The 13,405-nt window shown below is 48.0% G+C and overlaps 1 protein-coding gene and 1 long non-coding RNA gene across 4 annotated transcripts in view; one reads left to right on the top strand and one right to left on the bottom strand.

Moving 5' to 3' along the window:
* CFAP65 (cilia and flagella associated protein 65) overlaps positions 1 to 13,405 on the top strand; it is a 78,689-nt gene that overhangs the window by 22,822 nt on the left and 42,462 nt on the right. For 2 of the 3 annotated variants that reach the window (XM_053261950.1, XM_053261959.1), the window contains exons 14-22: positions 5,213 to 5,437; positions 6,369 to 6,527; positions 7,085 to 7,250; positions 7,342 to 7,470; positions 9,128 to 9,344; positions 10,194 to 10,322; positions 10,606 to 10,782; positions 11,418 to 11,484; positions 12,630 to 12,740. In XM_053261950.1, the coding sequence (XP_053117925.1) occupies positions 5,213 to 5,437; positions 6,369 to 6,527; positions 7,085 to 7,250; positions 7,342 to 7,470; positions 9,128 to 9,344; positions 10,194 to 10,322; positions 10,606 to 10,782; positions 11,418 to 11,484; positions 12,630 to 12,740 (1,380 nt within the window). The remainder of the gene's footprint in view (positions 1 to 5,212; positions 5,438 to 6,368; positions 6,528 to 7,084; positions 7,251 to 7,341; positions 7,471 to 9,127; positions 9,345 to 10,193; positions 10,323 to 10,605; positions 10,783 to 11,417; positions 11,485 to 12,629; positions 12,741 to 13,405) is intronic. The other variant, XM_053261969.1, reaches the window with a different exon arrangement.
* On the bottom strand, positions 2,522 to 4,705 carry LOC128329973 (uncharacterized). The gene is made up of 3 exons (XR_008309892.1): positions 4,642 to 4,705; positions 4,029 to 4,175; positions 2,522 to 3,359 (listed from the first exon to the last, which is right to left on the bottom strand). It is a non-coding gene; the product is annotated as an uncharacterized LOC128329973 (long non-coding RNA).

The raw sequence follows: 13,405 nt of genomic DNA, 5'->3' as shown, positions 1-13,405 counted from the left end.
CCTCAGGGCTCCATTCTATCACCAATGCTTTTTAACATCTAAATGAAACCTTGAGGACATCAGGAGATTTGGTGCAGGGTGTTACCAGTATGCTGTTGACACCCAAATCTATTTCGCATCATCATCATCATCATCATCATCATCATCATCATCAGGAAATGGCATTCATTCTCTAAATGCCTGCCTATGGGTAGTAATGGGCTGGATGAGGGAACAACAAATTGAAGCTGAATCCAAGCAAAACGGAGATGCTCATTTGAGGGATGAGTTAGATCTCCCTGTCCTGGATGGGGTTACACTCTCCTAGAAGGAACAAGTACGCAACTTGGGAGTGCTCTTGGATCCATCCCTCACCCTGGTATCTCAGGTGGATGCTATGGCCAGTAGCACTTTCCATCAGCTTCGGCTGATTTGACAGCTGCGTCTGTTCCTAGAAGAGAACAATATCAAAACAGTGGTGCATCAGCTGGTAACTTTTAGGCTTGACTATTGTAATATGTTCTACATGGGGCTGCCTTTATACATAGTTCGAAAACTTCAGTTAGTTCAACTGCAGCAGCCAGATTGGTCTCTGGAGTAACTAGGAGAGACCATGTTATGCCTGTTTTGAAAGAGTTGCATTGGCTGCCAATATGTAGGGATGTGCATGAACCGGTCTGGAGGCCATGATAGAGGCTTCCAAACCGGTTCGAACATGGCCCGGTCCGGCGCCAGCGGTGGGTGGTTCTTTAAGGGTGGGGGGTTGCACTTACCCCTCCCACCACTTTCCCCCTGCTGGTGCTCCATTTTTTGGAAATGATTTTAGGGCGGCAGCGTTCCTCCCTGCTGCCCCTGCCCCTGTTGTTTTCCGGAAATACCGGAAGCAGCAATCGTGTGTGTGCTTGCTGCCGCGCACGCATGTGCCCGCCGTGCACGTCATGCACACAACGTGCATACGCAACGTGCAATGTGTGTGGTGGGCGTGCGTGCAGCGGCGAATACACACGCGATTGCTACTTCCGGTATTTCCGGCAAACAACGGGGGCAGGGGCAGCAGGGAGGAACACTGCTGCCCCAAAATCATCTCCAAAAAACGGAGCGCCGGTGGAGGAAAAGCGGTGGGAGGAGTAAGTGCAACCCCCGCCGTCCTTAAAGGGAGACCACCGCCGGCACCGGATCGCACCTCCGCGGTTCTGTGCACATCCCTACCAATATGTTTCCAGGCAAAATACAAATTGCTGGTTATTACTTTTTAAAGCCCTAAATGGCTTAGGTCCTGGTTACCTTAGAGAGCGCCTTCTTCTGTATGATCCTCATGAGGTCATTCAGAGAGGTCCGTCTCCAGTTACCACCGGCACGTCTGGTGGCAGCTTGGAACCTAGCCCTCTCTGTAGCTGCTCCTGGCCTATGGAATGCACTCCCAGCAGATAATAACTGTAGTTTGAGCTCATTGTTGGCCTTCAAGAGAGCCCTAAAGACTTACATGTTGTTTGGCCTGGCCTTCCAAGGTTTTTAAATTGTTTTAAAGTAATTTTAATTAGTTTTTAATGGCTGTGAATTGTTTTAGATTTGTTTTTATATTGTTCTAACCTGTTTGTTTTAAATGCTGTTTGTTGTAGTATTTTACCTATTGTGCACCACTCAGAGCCTTTGGATCGGGCAATTTATAAATGTAATTAATAAACGAACAAACCCTTGAGCACCATATTCTAGAAACTGGTCACAATGGCTGTACTATCTGGGGGAAGAACCATGTTCTCTGCAGCACAAGATAGGATGCTTTGAATATTCTGAAAACACAATATCAGCACAAGGGAAGTGGTACCTTTAGAGAAGACCCCTGCACCTTGTGTAACAAATAAGCGTGCATGTGAGTGGAAAAATGATTGTGTGGAAAGGCCTTCCAAGATTTGTCAAGACACTTTTTGGTGTGTGTTGCAGTTGAAAATAGTTGTGTTTGTTCAATGGAACTTCTAGAACTTCGCAAATAATGGCAACGTTGCCTTTGTACCTCCCTTCTTGTATTGCTCCCAGATCTGGATAGTGGTTCCATCATCCATAAATAGTGGGTTCTGCACCTGCGCAGATCAGCTTCGGGTAGAATTCGTTAGCTCCTCGCGACGCCAGCAACCGCCTGTTGCACGTGACTGTAGTAGCCTCTAGTTGCGGTTGGGCGTCTCTGCAATCAGTTTCTTTCTGACCGCCATTGCGATCTGTACTCGGAGATAGTTGCTTCTCGAAGAAAGTTTGTTTTTCATTTATTTGGACTTCTGAACTTTGGACACGGACTTTGACAACTCTTACGGATACTCCTTTGGACTTGGCGTTATTTCGGATCATTTGGCTTGAATTTTGCATACGGACTCGGCTTCCCTCACGGACACTCCTTTGGATTTGTTGCGATCTCTGATTTCCCCCTCTGACGACGGAACAGACTCGGCATCCCTCACGGACACCCCTTTGGATTTGTTGCAATCTCTGATTTTTTCCTCTGACAACGGAACGGACGACTAATCTTCGAAAATGACTGAGAGATCGGGTAAGACAGATGGCACAGGGAAGTCTGGGAGGGACAAGACAACCTTTAAGCGGTGCACCAACTGCTGCGGGAAGATTCCCTCAACAGACGGCCATGCCCTCTGCTTGTTCTGTTTAGGAGAGAGGCATGACACAAAATCCTGCTCGGTCTGTGTTACTTTTAGCAAGCAGACTTTAAAGAATCGTGCAGCACGCCTTAGGGTGTATTTGCTTGAGGAGTCTCTGGCGCCTAAGATGGCTACAGAGAGTACTGTGCCGAGTCCTGCTCCGAAAGGGCAGTCTAAGACCCCGAAGGAAGCTGGTTCCTCAAAATCGGCAGAGAGGGCCTCGACATCAAGTGCTTCCGCAGCGAGGGCTACGACATCGAAAGCTGTGGCGTCGACTGCTTCTACCTCGACTGCATCAGCCCCTTTTAAGCAACCGGAGGATAGCCATTCAAGCCACGAGAGGAAACACAGGGAAAAGCTTCTGAAGCAGGAGCCGCCTCCTAAGAAGCAGAAGCAGTTAGAGCCGGTTGTGGAGCACACTCCCTCACCTTCAGGACTACAGAATTATGTCAACCCTCGATGGCGAGCGGCTTCCTTATCCCCGGCGCTGACACCTCACCAGTCTCCATTGACTCCACTGTCTCGACATCGAGACCACTCAGCGTCGAGGGAGAATAGACAGGAGACGGCGGTGCCTTCTATACCAACTTCTCGACACCGACACCACTCGGCATCAAGGCCAGTGTCTACAGGCTTCGCTGCTCCGGAGTCGACGGTTGCAGTTATTCTTGACACCGAACTCGACATCGTACCAGACATCGACATCGTGCCCGATGTCGACCTTGGCGTCGTGCCCTATGAAGAGAAAGATTCAGGGGTCATCCAATTGCCAACATCTGGAATGTCCCCTGTGACCATGCCAGGACAAAGAGAGCTTTCTCCCAAAGGCAGGATGGCACGCTTGCTTAATTCGGAGAGAGTACACCTTCTACCTACACCTTTACTGGTTTCAATGAAGGTGACTATAATGCTCTGCATATTCATAAGACAACCCTCTCTTTCAGCAAAGGCTACACCTGTCATGGGTCTCCTACCCAGAGGTGGTTGGGGAGATTCCATAACAATATCTCGAGAGGACTACTCCCTTTTCACGAGATGGTTGGAAGAACGGGGACGTACCCCTCCCCGTAAGAACACATAGCATGGAGACTGCCGTGCAAACTGTCATGCAAGCTACTAGAACTGAGACAGCTGTGCAAACTGCTGTGCAGCCTATGATTCCTGTGCAGCAGGCAGAGACGGCCGTCCAAGCCTCTGTACCGAGACCTACTCAACGTACGGTTTCGCTTCAGACGTACTTACCACTCAGACCAGAACTCACTCTGCCAACTCAGTGATCAATTTCGTTGCAGACTGATATGCCACTTACGTCGACCCAACCGTTGCTCTCCGTTCTCCACCAGGCAGCAACACAGACAGCTATGGAACCAGTTAGAGTGACCTCTACAGCTGTAGGCAACTCACCTGTTTCGCCTAGAGAAGACGATGACGACGATGATGATATTGAGGAGGACTATACCTCAGACTCAACAGAAGGAGATCCCGAAAATCCAGAGACTTCTTCGCTCTAGGATCCAGACTCGGATGTTGCAGCAGTTCCATCAATTTCTCCTAATGAGGAGATGAAAGGTTACCATCAGCAGGTAGCAGAAATGGCTCGAGTGCTGGGTCTACACCTCAAGGAAAAAACAACTGACTTAGAGGACCCCGTTTATAATATGATTCCTCGATGCGGAAGCACTCGATGTCGAGGCCCTCTCTGCCAATTTCGAGGAACCAGCTTCCTTCAGGGTCTTAGACTGCCCTTTCGGAGCAGGACTCGGCACAGTACTCTCTGTAGCCATCTTAGGTGCCAGAGACTCCTCAAGCAAATACACCCTAAGGCGTGCTGCACGATTCTTTAAAGTCTGCTTGCTAAAAGTATCGCAGACCGAGCAGGATTTTGTGTCATGCCTCTCTCCTAAACAGAACAAGCAGAGGGCATGGCCGTCTGTTGAGGGAATCTTCCTGCAGCAGTTGGTGCACCGCTTAAAGGTTGTCTTGTCCCTCCCAGACTTCCCTGTGCCATCTGTCTTACCAGATCTCTCGGTCATTTTCGAAGATTAGTCGTCCATTCCGTTGTCAGAGGGGGAAATCAGAGATTGCAACAAATCCAAAGGAGTGTCCGTGAGGGAAGCCGAGTCCGTATGCAAAATTCAAGCCAAATGATCCGAAATAACGCCAAGTCCAAAGGAGTATCTGTAAGAGTTGTCAAAGTTCGTGTCCAAAGTTCAGAAGTCTAAATAAACGAAAAACAAACTTTCTTCGAGGAGCAACTATCTCCGAGTACTGATCGCAATGGCGGTCAGAAAGAAACTGATTGCAGAGATGCCCAACCACAACTAGAGGCTACTACTACAGTCACGTGCGACAGGCGGTTGCTGGCGTCGCGAGGAGCTAACTAATTCTATCCGAAGCTGATCTGCGCAGGCACAGAACCCACTATCTATGGATGATGGAACCACTACCAGATCATCTGTTACAGGTAAGCAACCTGTTTTTCTTTCCAGGCCTGTCTGTACCAGCCTAGAACCCAGCTCAACTTTCCTGTGAAAGCCCTGTGGTTTTCAGCCTTGGCTGAAGGTTCCTGCTGATGTTTGCTTCCTTAGGAGATGACCCTTCAGAGCAGTGCTGAGCCCCTGGCCCTACTCCTAGAAGGTGATGGCAGCTTGTACTTCAAACCCACATGTGTGGGTACCTCCTCCTCACGCACCTTCACTATCAAGAATTGTACCCGGCTATCCATGCTTTTCAGATGGAAGATCCAGCAGTCAGACAAAAAGCTCCTGTCTGTCCAGCCTGATCAAGGGACTGTTTTGCCCAATGAAGCTTTGGTGAGTTGGTAAACATCTAGGGCATAACTCAAATTGGGCGGAAGTGTTCCAAGAACATGGGTGAGCCATGGTCATCCTGAGAGGAGGAGTTGTCGAGGATCCCTCACCTGTTGCTTTCCTCCTCCTCCACCACTGCTCTTTTGGGGGTGAGGGTAATGTTCAGATGGGCCCCATCTGACATTGCTACACCATTCCATGTGCCACTGTTTCCACTGAGTAATTTGAAGCAGTTCCATAGAAGGAGGCTATTCACATGATTGTAGAAAATCGGGCTAGCCTCTGCTAGCCTGATTTTCTACAATCGTGAGAACCACCGGGCTCGGCTGTGAGCCCAGTGGTTATCGAGAGGGTAACCCACTCAAGTAGCCCACCCCTAAAACCAGGTTTGTGGAGCGTGCACTCCGCAAACCTGTTTTTTTTTTTATCGTGAGTAGGCACGGCTCCATGCTGCGGTTACTCATGAGTAGACCCCCAGCGGGAGGCTGAAAAGCAGCCTCCTGGCTCGGGGTCTCTCCAGTATGCTCTGTGTGCTCGCGCAGGGCATACTGGTGCTTCCGGGGGCTGCACAGCCCCCAAACTCCCCAGCCCTCGCTGGCTCCATCACGGAGCTGGCAATCGTGTGGGCGGCCAATCCGGCCACCCAGGGCTCCCGCCCTGTCTCGCTGATCGTGAGACCTGGCTCAGTGTCTTCCTTGGGCATAAGATACTGACAAACGGAACTGTGCACTTGTGCACATTTGTGGTTGTGTACAGGGAAGTGACTGAGATGTAGTGGAAATGGAAGTAGATGAGATACGAATAGTGAGAGAGGAAGCTGGGATTTGTTGGGGTTCCCTGTATTTCTAGCCATCTTCTCGTCTGGATTTTGCACCTTGCACATGTAGAATGCCCTGACCTTTCCCCCAGTCTTTTCTCTTGCATTTTATTTCAGGCTCAGACATGGACCTTTACTCCAGGTGAGCAGACTAAGTATCTTCTGCGGAGCTGGATAACAGTGTGGAGGGACCAAGAGACCCTGGATAACAAGGCCCCAGAGAGCATCCGCTACATCCTCCGCATTATCGGGGAGGGAGCCCTGGGCACCATAACAGTAAGTGACTGCATCCAGAGGAGGGAAGGTCAGCCTGACTATGTTAGCAGAAATTGGAAGCATAGTTGCAGAGCTACTAATTTAAGCATATCCACATGGCATCTTGGCACCTGTGGAGGCATGGGCTATATCCCTGCTAGTTTTATTTTTTATTTTTTTTACATTTTATATCCCGCTCTTCCTCCAAGGAGCCCAGAGCAGTGTACTACATATTTCGGTATCTCCTCACAACAACCCTGTGAAGTAGGTTAGGCTGAGAGAGAAGTGACTGGCCCAGAGTCACCCAGCTAGTATCATGACTGAATGGGGATTTGAACTCGGGTCTCCCTGGTCCTAGTCCAGCACTCTAGCCACTACACCACGCCGGCTCCCTGTTAGTTGGCAGTGGTACAAAGCCAACCCATGCTGAGTTGAATATCAGCCCTAATGAAAACACTGGCAAATTCCCATTATATAGTTCTCTTCTCTCAGTGTCTGAAATATCAGAGTGATATGCATGGATAATAATCTGTGTTATTTGATGGATCTGATCCTTCTGTATTGTGTTTGGGCTGCAGGCTCAAGAGGAACAGGTGGACGTTGGCAGTATCTTGGTTGGCAGCACGCAGTCATGTGAACTTGTGTTAATTAACGATGGGGTCTGCTCATTAAAATACATCCTCAGTGTGGAGCAAATGATCACTGGACCATGTGACCCTGAGGAAGTTGCCAATGACCCACTAGGTATCTAATGGATCTGGATATCATTTGTGCTTTGTATGCAGCTCTGTATCCCCTTTATTCTTGCATCATTTCATTCTCTCCTCCACCACAGCAATAGAACTTGACCACTCCCAAGGGACAATTTCTGCTCGAGGAAAGGTCTTTTTGCATGCAACTCTTAGTCCAACTCGCCAGTTGCATTACACCTGGACAGTCAGTTATGCCATTTCTACTCCCAAAGGTGAGAGTGTAAGGGAACTGGCAATTACACTGAACAGTAATATATAAACAACAACAAGAACAAATAGAGCCAAGAGTTAGGTGAAGGCTGGTAGTTGGCTGGGTGCCTCTCTCTGGGGAAGTGATGTGAGGTAGTAGATGTACTGCCTTGTAGGTGTGCACATGCTGCTTGCTCTCTGGGGAATTTTCTGTGTTGTAGAACTGAGCTTTACATGCATACTTGTAAATAAAGCACACCAACAAAAATACCTTAAAATGCCTCTCCTCCAAAGGAAACCACTATCCCTGGAACTTCTCGCTGCTTAGGAGAAGTGGGGAGTTCAATCTCTGGCATCTTCAGGTTGGTAGGGCTAGGAAAGATCCTTCTCTGCTGAAAGCCTAGAGAGCCATTGCCGGTCAGTGTAGACTGTACCACTGAACTAAGCAGATGAGTGGTGTGACTCAGCATAAAGTAGCTTCATATGCTGAAAAAATCACAGCAAAGACAGCAGTGTTTTCCTCTGCAGCCCTTTTCATAATATCATTATGTATGCCACAAGCAATGCCTTGTGGCATGTGCTTCTACAAGTCCCTGTGACACTTGTAGAACCACATTTTCTCCAGTAGCAATCCCACTAAGAATAGATGTTTTACCTGGGGGGAAGAATCGCACTTTTCCAGGAGCAGTGTATTACTATGCTATCTTTCTAAGAAGATGGGATGAATCTGCATCAGAAGTACAGGTGAAACTCGGAAAATTAGAATATCGTGCAAAAGTCCATTAATTTCAGTAATGCAAATTAAAAGGTGAAACTGATATATGAGACAGACGCATTACATGCAAAGCGAGATAAGTCAAGCCTTAATTTGTTATCATTGTGATGATCATGGCGTACAGCTCATGAAAACCCCAAATCTACAATCCCAGAAAATTAGAATATTACATGGAACCAAGAAGACAAGGATTGTAGAATAGAACAATATCGGACCTCTGAAAAGTATAAGCATGCATATGTATTCAGTACTTGGTTTGGGCCCCTTTTGCAGCAATTACTGCCTCAGTGCGGCGTGGCATGGATGCTATCAGCCTGTGGCACTGATGAGGTATTATGGAAGACCAGGATGCTTCATTAGCAGCCTTCAGCTCTTCTGCATTGTTTGGTCTCATGTCTCTCATCCTTCTCTTGGCAATGCCCCATAGATTCTCTATGGGGTCAGGTCAGGCGAGTTTGCTGGCCAATCAAGCACAGTACACTGTATACTTTTCAGAGGTCCGATATTGTTCTATTCTACAATCCTTGTCTTCTTGGTTCCATGTAATATTCTAATTTTCTGGGATTGTGGATTTGGGGTTTTCATGAGCTGTACGCCATGATCATCACAATGATAACAAATTAAGGCTTGACTTATCTCGCTTTGCATGTAATGCATCTGTCTCATATATCAGTTTCACCTTTTAATTTGCATTACTGAAATTAATGGACTTTTGCACGATATTCTAATTTTCCAAGTTTCACCTGTAGAACCTTGAAGGAAGACTTGTGGACTGTGTATTGAAAATGAGGGGAGAGGGATGCATTTATTGCAGTATACATTGGTCTGGAAAAGTGCCAAGTTATGCTTTTTGATGTCTTAACTGTAAGTGTGGCACTGACTGTTTTGTGTCTGTACCCCTCAAGCCACAGAGCCACTTGGGGAAAAGCAGTCAATCTGCTGTGTGATGGCAACAGGCATTTATCCATCCATCTGCATCACTGATGCCTGCGGGACAGGCAGTGCCTGTGGCATCAGCAAACTGCACCTTTGGCGGCTTTTTTCTCTGGAGGCTCTGAACCAGTATTTGGAGCGAGATCCAACTCCACAGGAGCTCACCTTCAGAGTACCTACCAGGCACAGGTAAGAATCTTTGCTCTCCTGCCAGTCCTCAGACTTTTAGTTCCCCTGCTCTCCCTCCTCCTACACAGGACTGCCCCAGAATTCTTCAGAGTCTGAAATGGCACCTTCCAGTGATGGCTCAAGACCTCTGCGCACATGTGGTAGGCTGCCAAACATCTCCTCATTCTCTTTACTTTTCTTTGCTGCTGTTGCGATAGCCACCACTTGACTTGGTGTGTGTACACGCCTTCTCGTCTTTTGCAGTGGCAGTAACTGCCACTGCTTGAAGCAGCACATGTGCCACACTCCCCCTTCTCAGTCTCCTCTTTTGTGTGCCACTGGAATGATGATGAAAAGCAGGAGGAAACAAAAGAGGAAATGTGAAAATGACAGTCAAGTATGCATCTCTAGAACTCTACTGTCCTTTGCACATTTCCTCTTCTCCTTATTCCCACCAGCCCAGCATGTGAAGGAGGAAGTGGGAGAAGGGAGGGTGTGTGCCACACTGAATTAGGTGGCAGTGATGGATGCCACCACCATGAAGAAGGAAAATTAGGAGGAGGAGATGAGGATCTCCAAAGCAGCTTTTTGGCAAAGAGCTGCTCTGATGGCGGGAGGCAGGTGACACAAGGAGGTGGCAGGTGGCATCTTGCCTCCCTGCCAGCACTCCAAAAATCTGCTATTTGAGGTGACTGCCTCACCTTGCCTCATGGAAGGACTGATCCAGCACCCTCCTTCTCCTTGCTGCTCTGACACACAACCACCAGGAGCAGTGGTCTGCAAGGGAGCCAGTCTCTGGTAACTTGCAGCCCCACCAGGGAACACTTCCTCAGGGATATTTCTCATATTCCATTTCTCTGTAATATGTAGCACAAAACGAACCCCTCGGGCTTACGCCCCTGTAATGCTGGATTTCAACTTCGGAGCTGCTCCGGTCAGAAGTGAACCCTCTGCAGTGGTGCTGATGCTGCAAAACAATGGAGCAATACCTGTAAACTGGTGAGTAAATAAGAACAATCCTGCTCAGTGTGCAGAATTTATACAGCTTGCAGAATTCACCATATCTTAGTGCAGAATTTGGATTGCCCATGTGTAAACCTCCAACTTTTGTTTTAGTGCTGAGTATGCACAGGATTCAGGAGTTCTGTCATAGTGGGGTAGGCTGCATAGCACTTTCTTGTTGCTCTTCTGACTATCACATCTTGGCTGGCTTTATGTTCTGAAAGTGAATTGTGTCTTTCTCTTTTTTTTGTCTTGGCTGATGGACTGAACCACTTCCTAGGGCCTTTTTGTTTCCTTCTGACCAGAAGATTGACATGGAATACTGGGCTGAAAGCACTGAATTTGACCCCAGTGAGCTGCACCAGATGCGGATCCAAGATAACCAACTTTTTAGCATCTCTCCCAAGTCAGGAAAGCTTCTTCCAGGACAAGAGCAAACAATACATCTGTCCCACAGGTACACACAAACCTGGGTTTCTTCTTTTCTCCATATAGGAATTGGTCCAAACCCAGGAGCCAAGGTCAGCTCCTTGTATCATTCAGGGTCCACCAGCACAGGCCTCAATATACAGGAGATCTAGTGTGCTGGGGTACTGTCATATTTATTCTAGGTATGAAACCCAAACAGAACTACCCACTTCTACACCCCGTCATATTGTGCGGGAGATGGCAATGGTAAACCCCTCCTGTGTTCTACCAAAGACAACCACGGGGCTCTGTGGTTGCCAGAAGTTGACACCAACTCAATGGCACACTTTACCTTTTTACACCCTGTCACCCATGGAGACATCCCGAGCTCCATAAAACAGAAGAGGAAACTGCACTGATTCTACTTTCTCAAGAGCCTGATTTTTGGGTCCCAAACTTGTAGCATGGGCTTCAGACACAGAGCATTCTTAGATGGTCTGTGTACTGTTCTTTCCCATTCAGATATGGTTGCTCTTCTGACTGGAGGTTTATGCAACAGTATAGTTTCTGAGCAGGGAAATGAATGGGTGGGAGATGAGTTGTCCCTAATCTGCTCCAGTTCAGAATTTGGAACGGTTTCATTTCTGTGTGTTCTGATGCTCATGTTTGTTCTTCCCCTGCCAGACATGATTTCATTGGCACTGACCGGCTCCCAGTCCTGCTGAAAGTCTCCCATGGTCGAGAAATTCTGGTATGAGACTGAACAGAGAAATTCAGAAACTGTCCCACTGAGGGCCTTTCGTAAAGCCAGCACCACTCTTTTGTAGGAGGTGTTTTGCTGCTGAAAAGGCCTCTCAGATGGAGTCATGGCATCTGCTTTTCAATATTCATTCACACACTCCATAATGCATTAAAGGTTTATGGTGCCTCATTCTTAAGCTGCTTTATTCCCTACTAGTGCCCTGCTCATTGCACAGTATGATTACATAGAAATGCCAGCATTTTCTCCATCGTGATGAACCACTTTTCTGAGAACTATCCTTTCCTTTCAAGCCTTCTGAAGCCTGCCCTTCCCCACAACAGAGTCCTTGTTTTTGATCTATCCCCATCTACTCTAGGGTGTTGACAGTCAAATTAGGATGTGGCCTTTGGTGAGGCAGATTAGTCCTCTGACTCTCCTTCCTGAGCAGAAGTGGGAGGCACAATCTTTTATAACTTCCCGTCAACTCTCTTTTTCACCCCTCTTGTCTCCTCCGTTTGGCTGGCCACCACTGGCTTGTCAGTTAGAGTCAAAGTCACCATGTGCTTCAGTGGACACCTCTCTCATGCCCCACTGAGTCTCCACTAGGTGCCCATCTCTCTCCCAAGATTTCCTGTGAGAGCATTGTGTTCCCATCACACTTTTATTTTTTTTCCCCACCCCACCGCCAGCGACCATTGTCAGCTGAAAATCCAGCCTGTTGAGCAGGCTGTGAAAACACAGGCTTAACTGTGCCTTTGTACAAAGCCTTTGGATGGGCTCCGTTGGCTCAGCCCCCTTGGCACAAGTCTTGCCCAGTGCGGGAGCAGAATGTGGGAGTCCTGGCTAAAGGGCACGAATCTTATCTCGCCAGGTGGCCCAGAGTCCTTGCAGTGTGGGTTTTAAAGGCCTCTTCTGTGTGAGGCTTAATGAGAAGAGCCACTGACACTCCTGCACAACTGTTCCCAGGAAGTCCAGTCACTCTAACTTTTTTTCAAGAAAGGGGATCAAAGACACTTCATTTCATGCCATTACTCTCCTTTTTGTCTGAAGCAAGCTTGAGATCCCTTGTGCATTTATATGTGTCAGGATGATGTGTGCAGCGCTGACTAACTGCCTTTGCTTTCCACTCCAATCTTTTTATTCTGCTCGCACAGCTGAATTTTATTGGCGTGACACTGGAACTGGAATGCCACTACATTCACTTCACCTCAACCAAGCATGTGTTCACACCCATTGCTATTGGCACCTATGACCCTCCCAAACAGGTAAGGGAGCAGAAGTACAAATCTCTGTCTTCCTCTGCCCTTGCCCCACCTATCCAACAGATCTTTGGAAAGCAGGGAGGAGAAAATTCAGTGGCCAGCTTTGTGTGTATGTGGAAAAACCTCCCAACGGCAGAAATGGAAGGACAGGATGATGGGTCGGTGGCAGGAGAAGCATCATTTGGTTGGCTGAAAACTGAAGCCTAAATTAAGAGGCAGCCCCATGTTTGCCTTGTAAGTGGGGCATTTGTAGGGAAGAACTGCCAGGAGGGAGGAGTGTGCTTAACTCTTCTCTATGCACCAGCTGACCCTTTCAAATCAGTTCCAGGCTATTATTAACTTACCCCACCCCACCTCACCCCACCCCAAGCTGGATTCCAAGACAGGAAATAAGGTTGACAGGGGGAAAAATTGCCAGAGACATTTGGATGGAGAGTGAGAGGGAAGGGTTCAACATCCTGCCTGCCTCCAGCTGATCCTTCCTTACAAATGCTCCACTGCCACACTTACCCACTGCATTTGTATTGCAAATGCCTGCTTGAGAACATGTGTTTCCTGAGCTAGCATGCAGTGCTTCCCTGAGGTAGTGCCCTGCAGAGTTAGACAGCACTCACCAGTCTGTGTCTGAGAAAGATGTGGCATTCTGTTGTCATTGTTTATATTGTAAC

This window comes from Hemicordylus capensis, chromosome 1, assembly GCF_027244095.1.
Source record: "Hemicordylus capensis ecotype Gifberg chromosome 1, rHemCap1.1.pri, whole genome shotgun sequence".
NCBI lineage: Eukaryota > Metazoa > Chordata > Lepidosauria > Squamata > Cordylidae > Hemicordylus > Hemicordylus capensis.
Note: the sequence above shows the minus strand (reverse complement) of the source record. Positions and strands in the feature narration are given on the sequence as shown.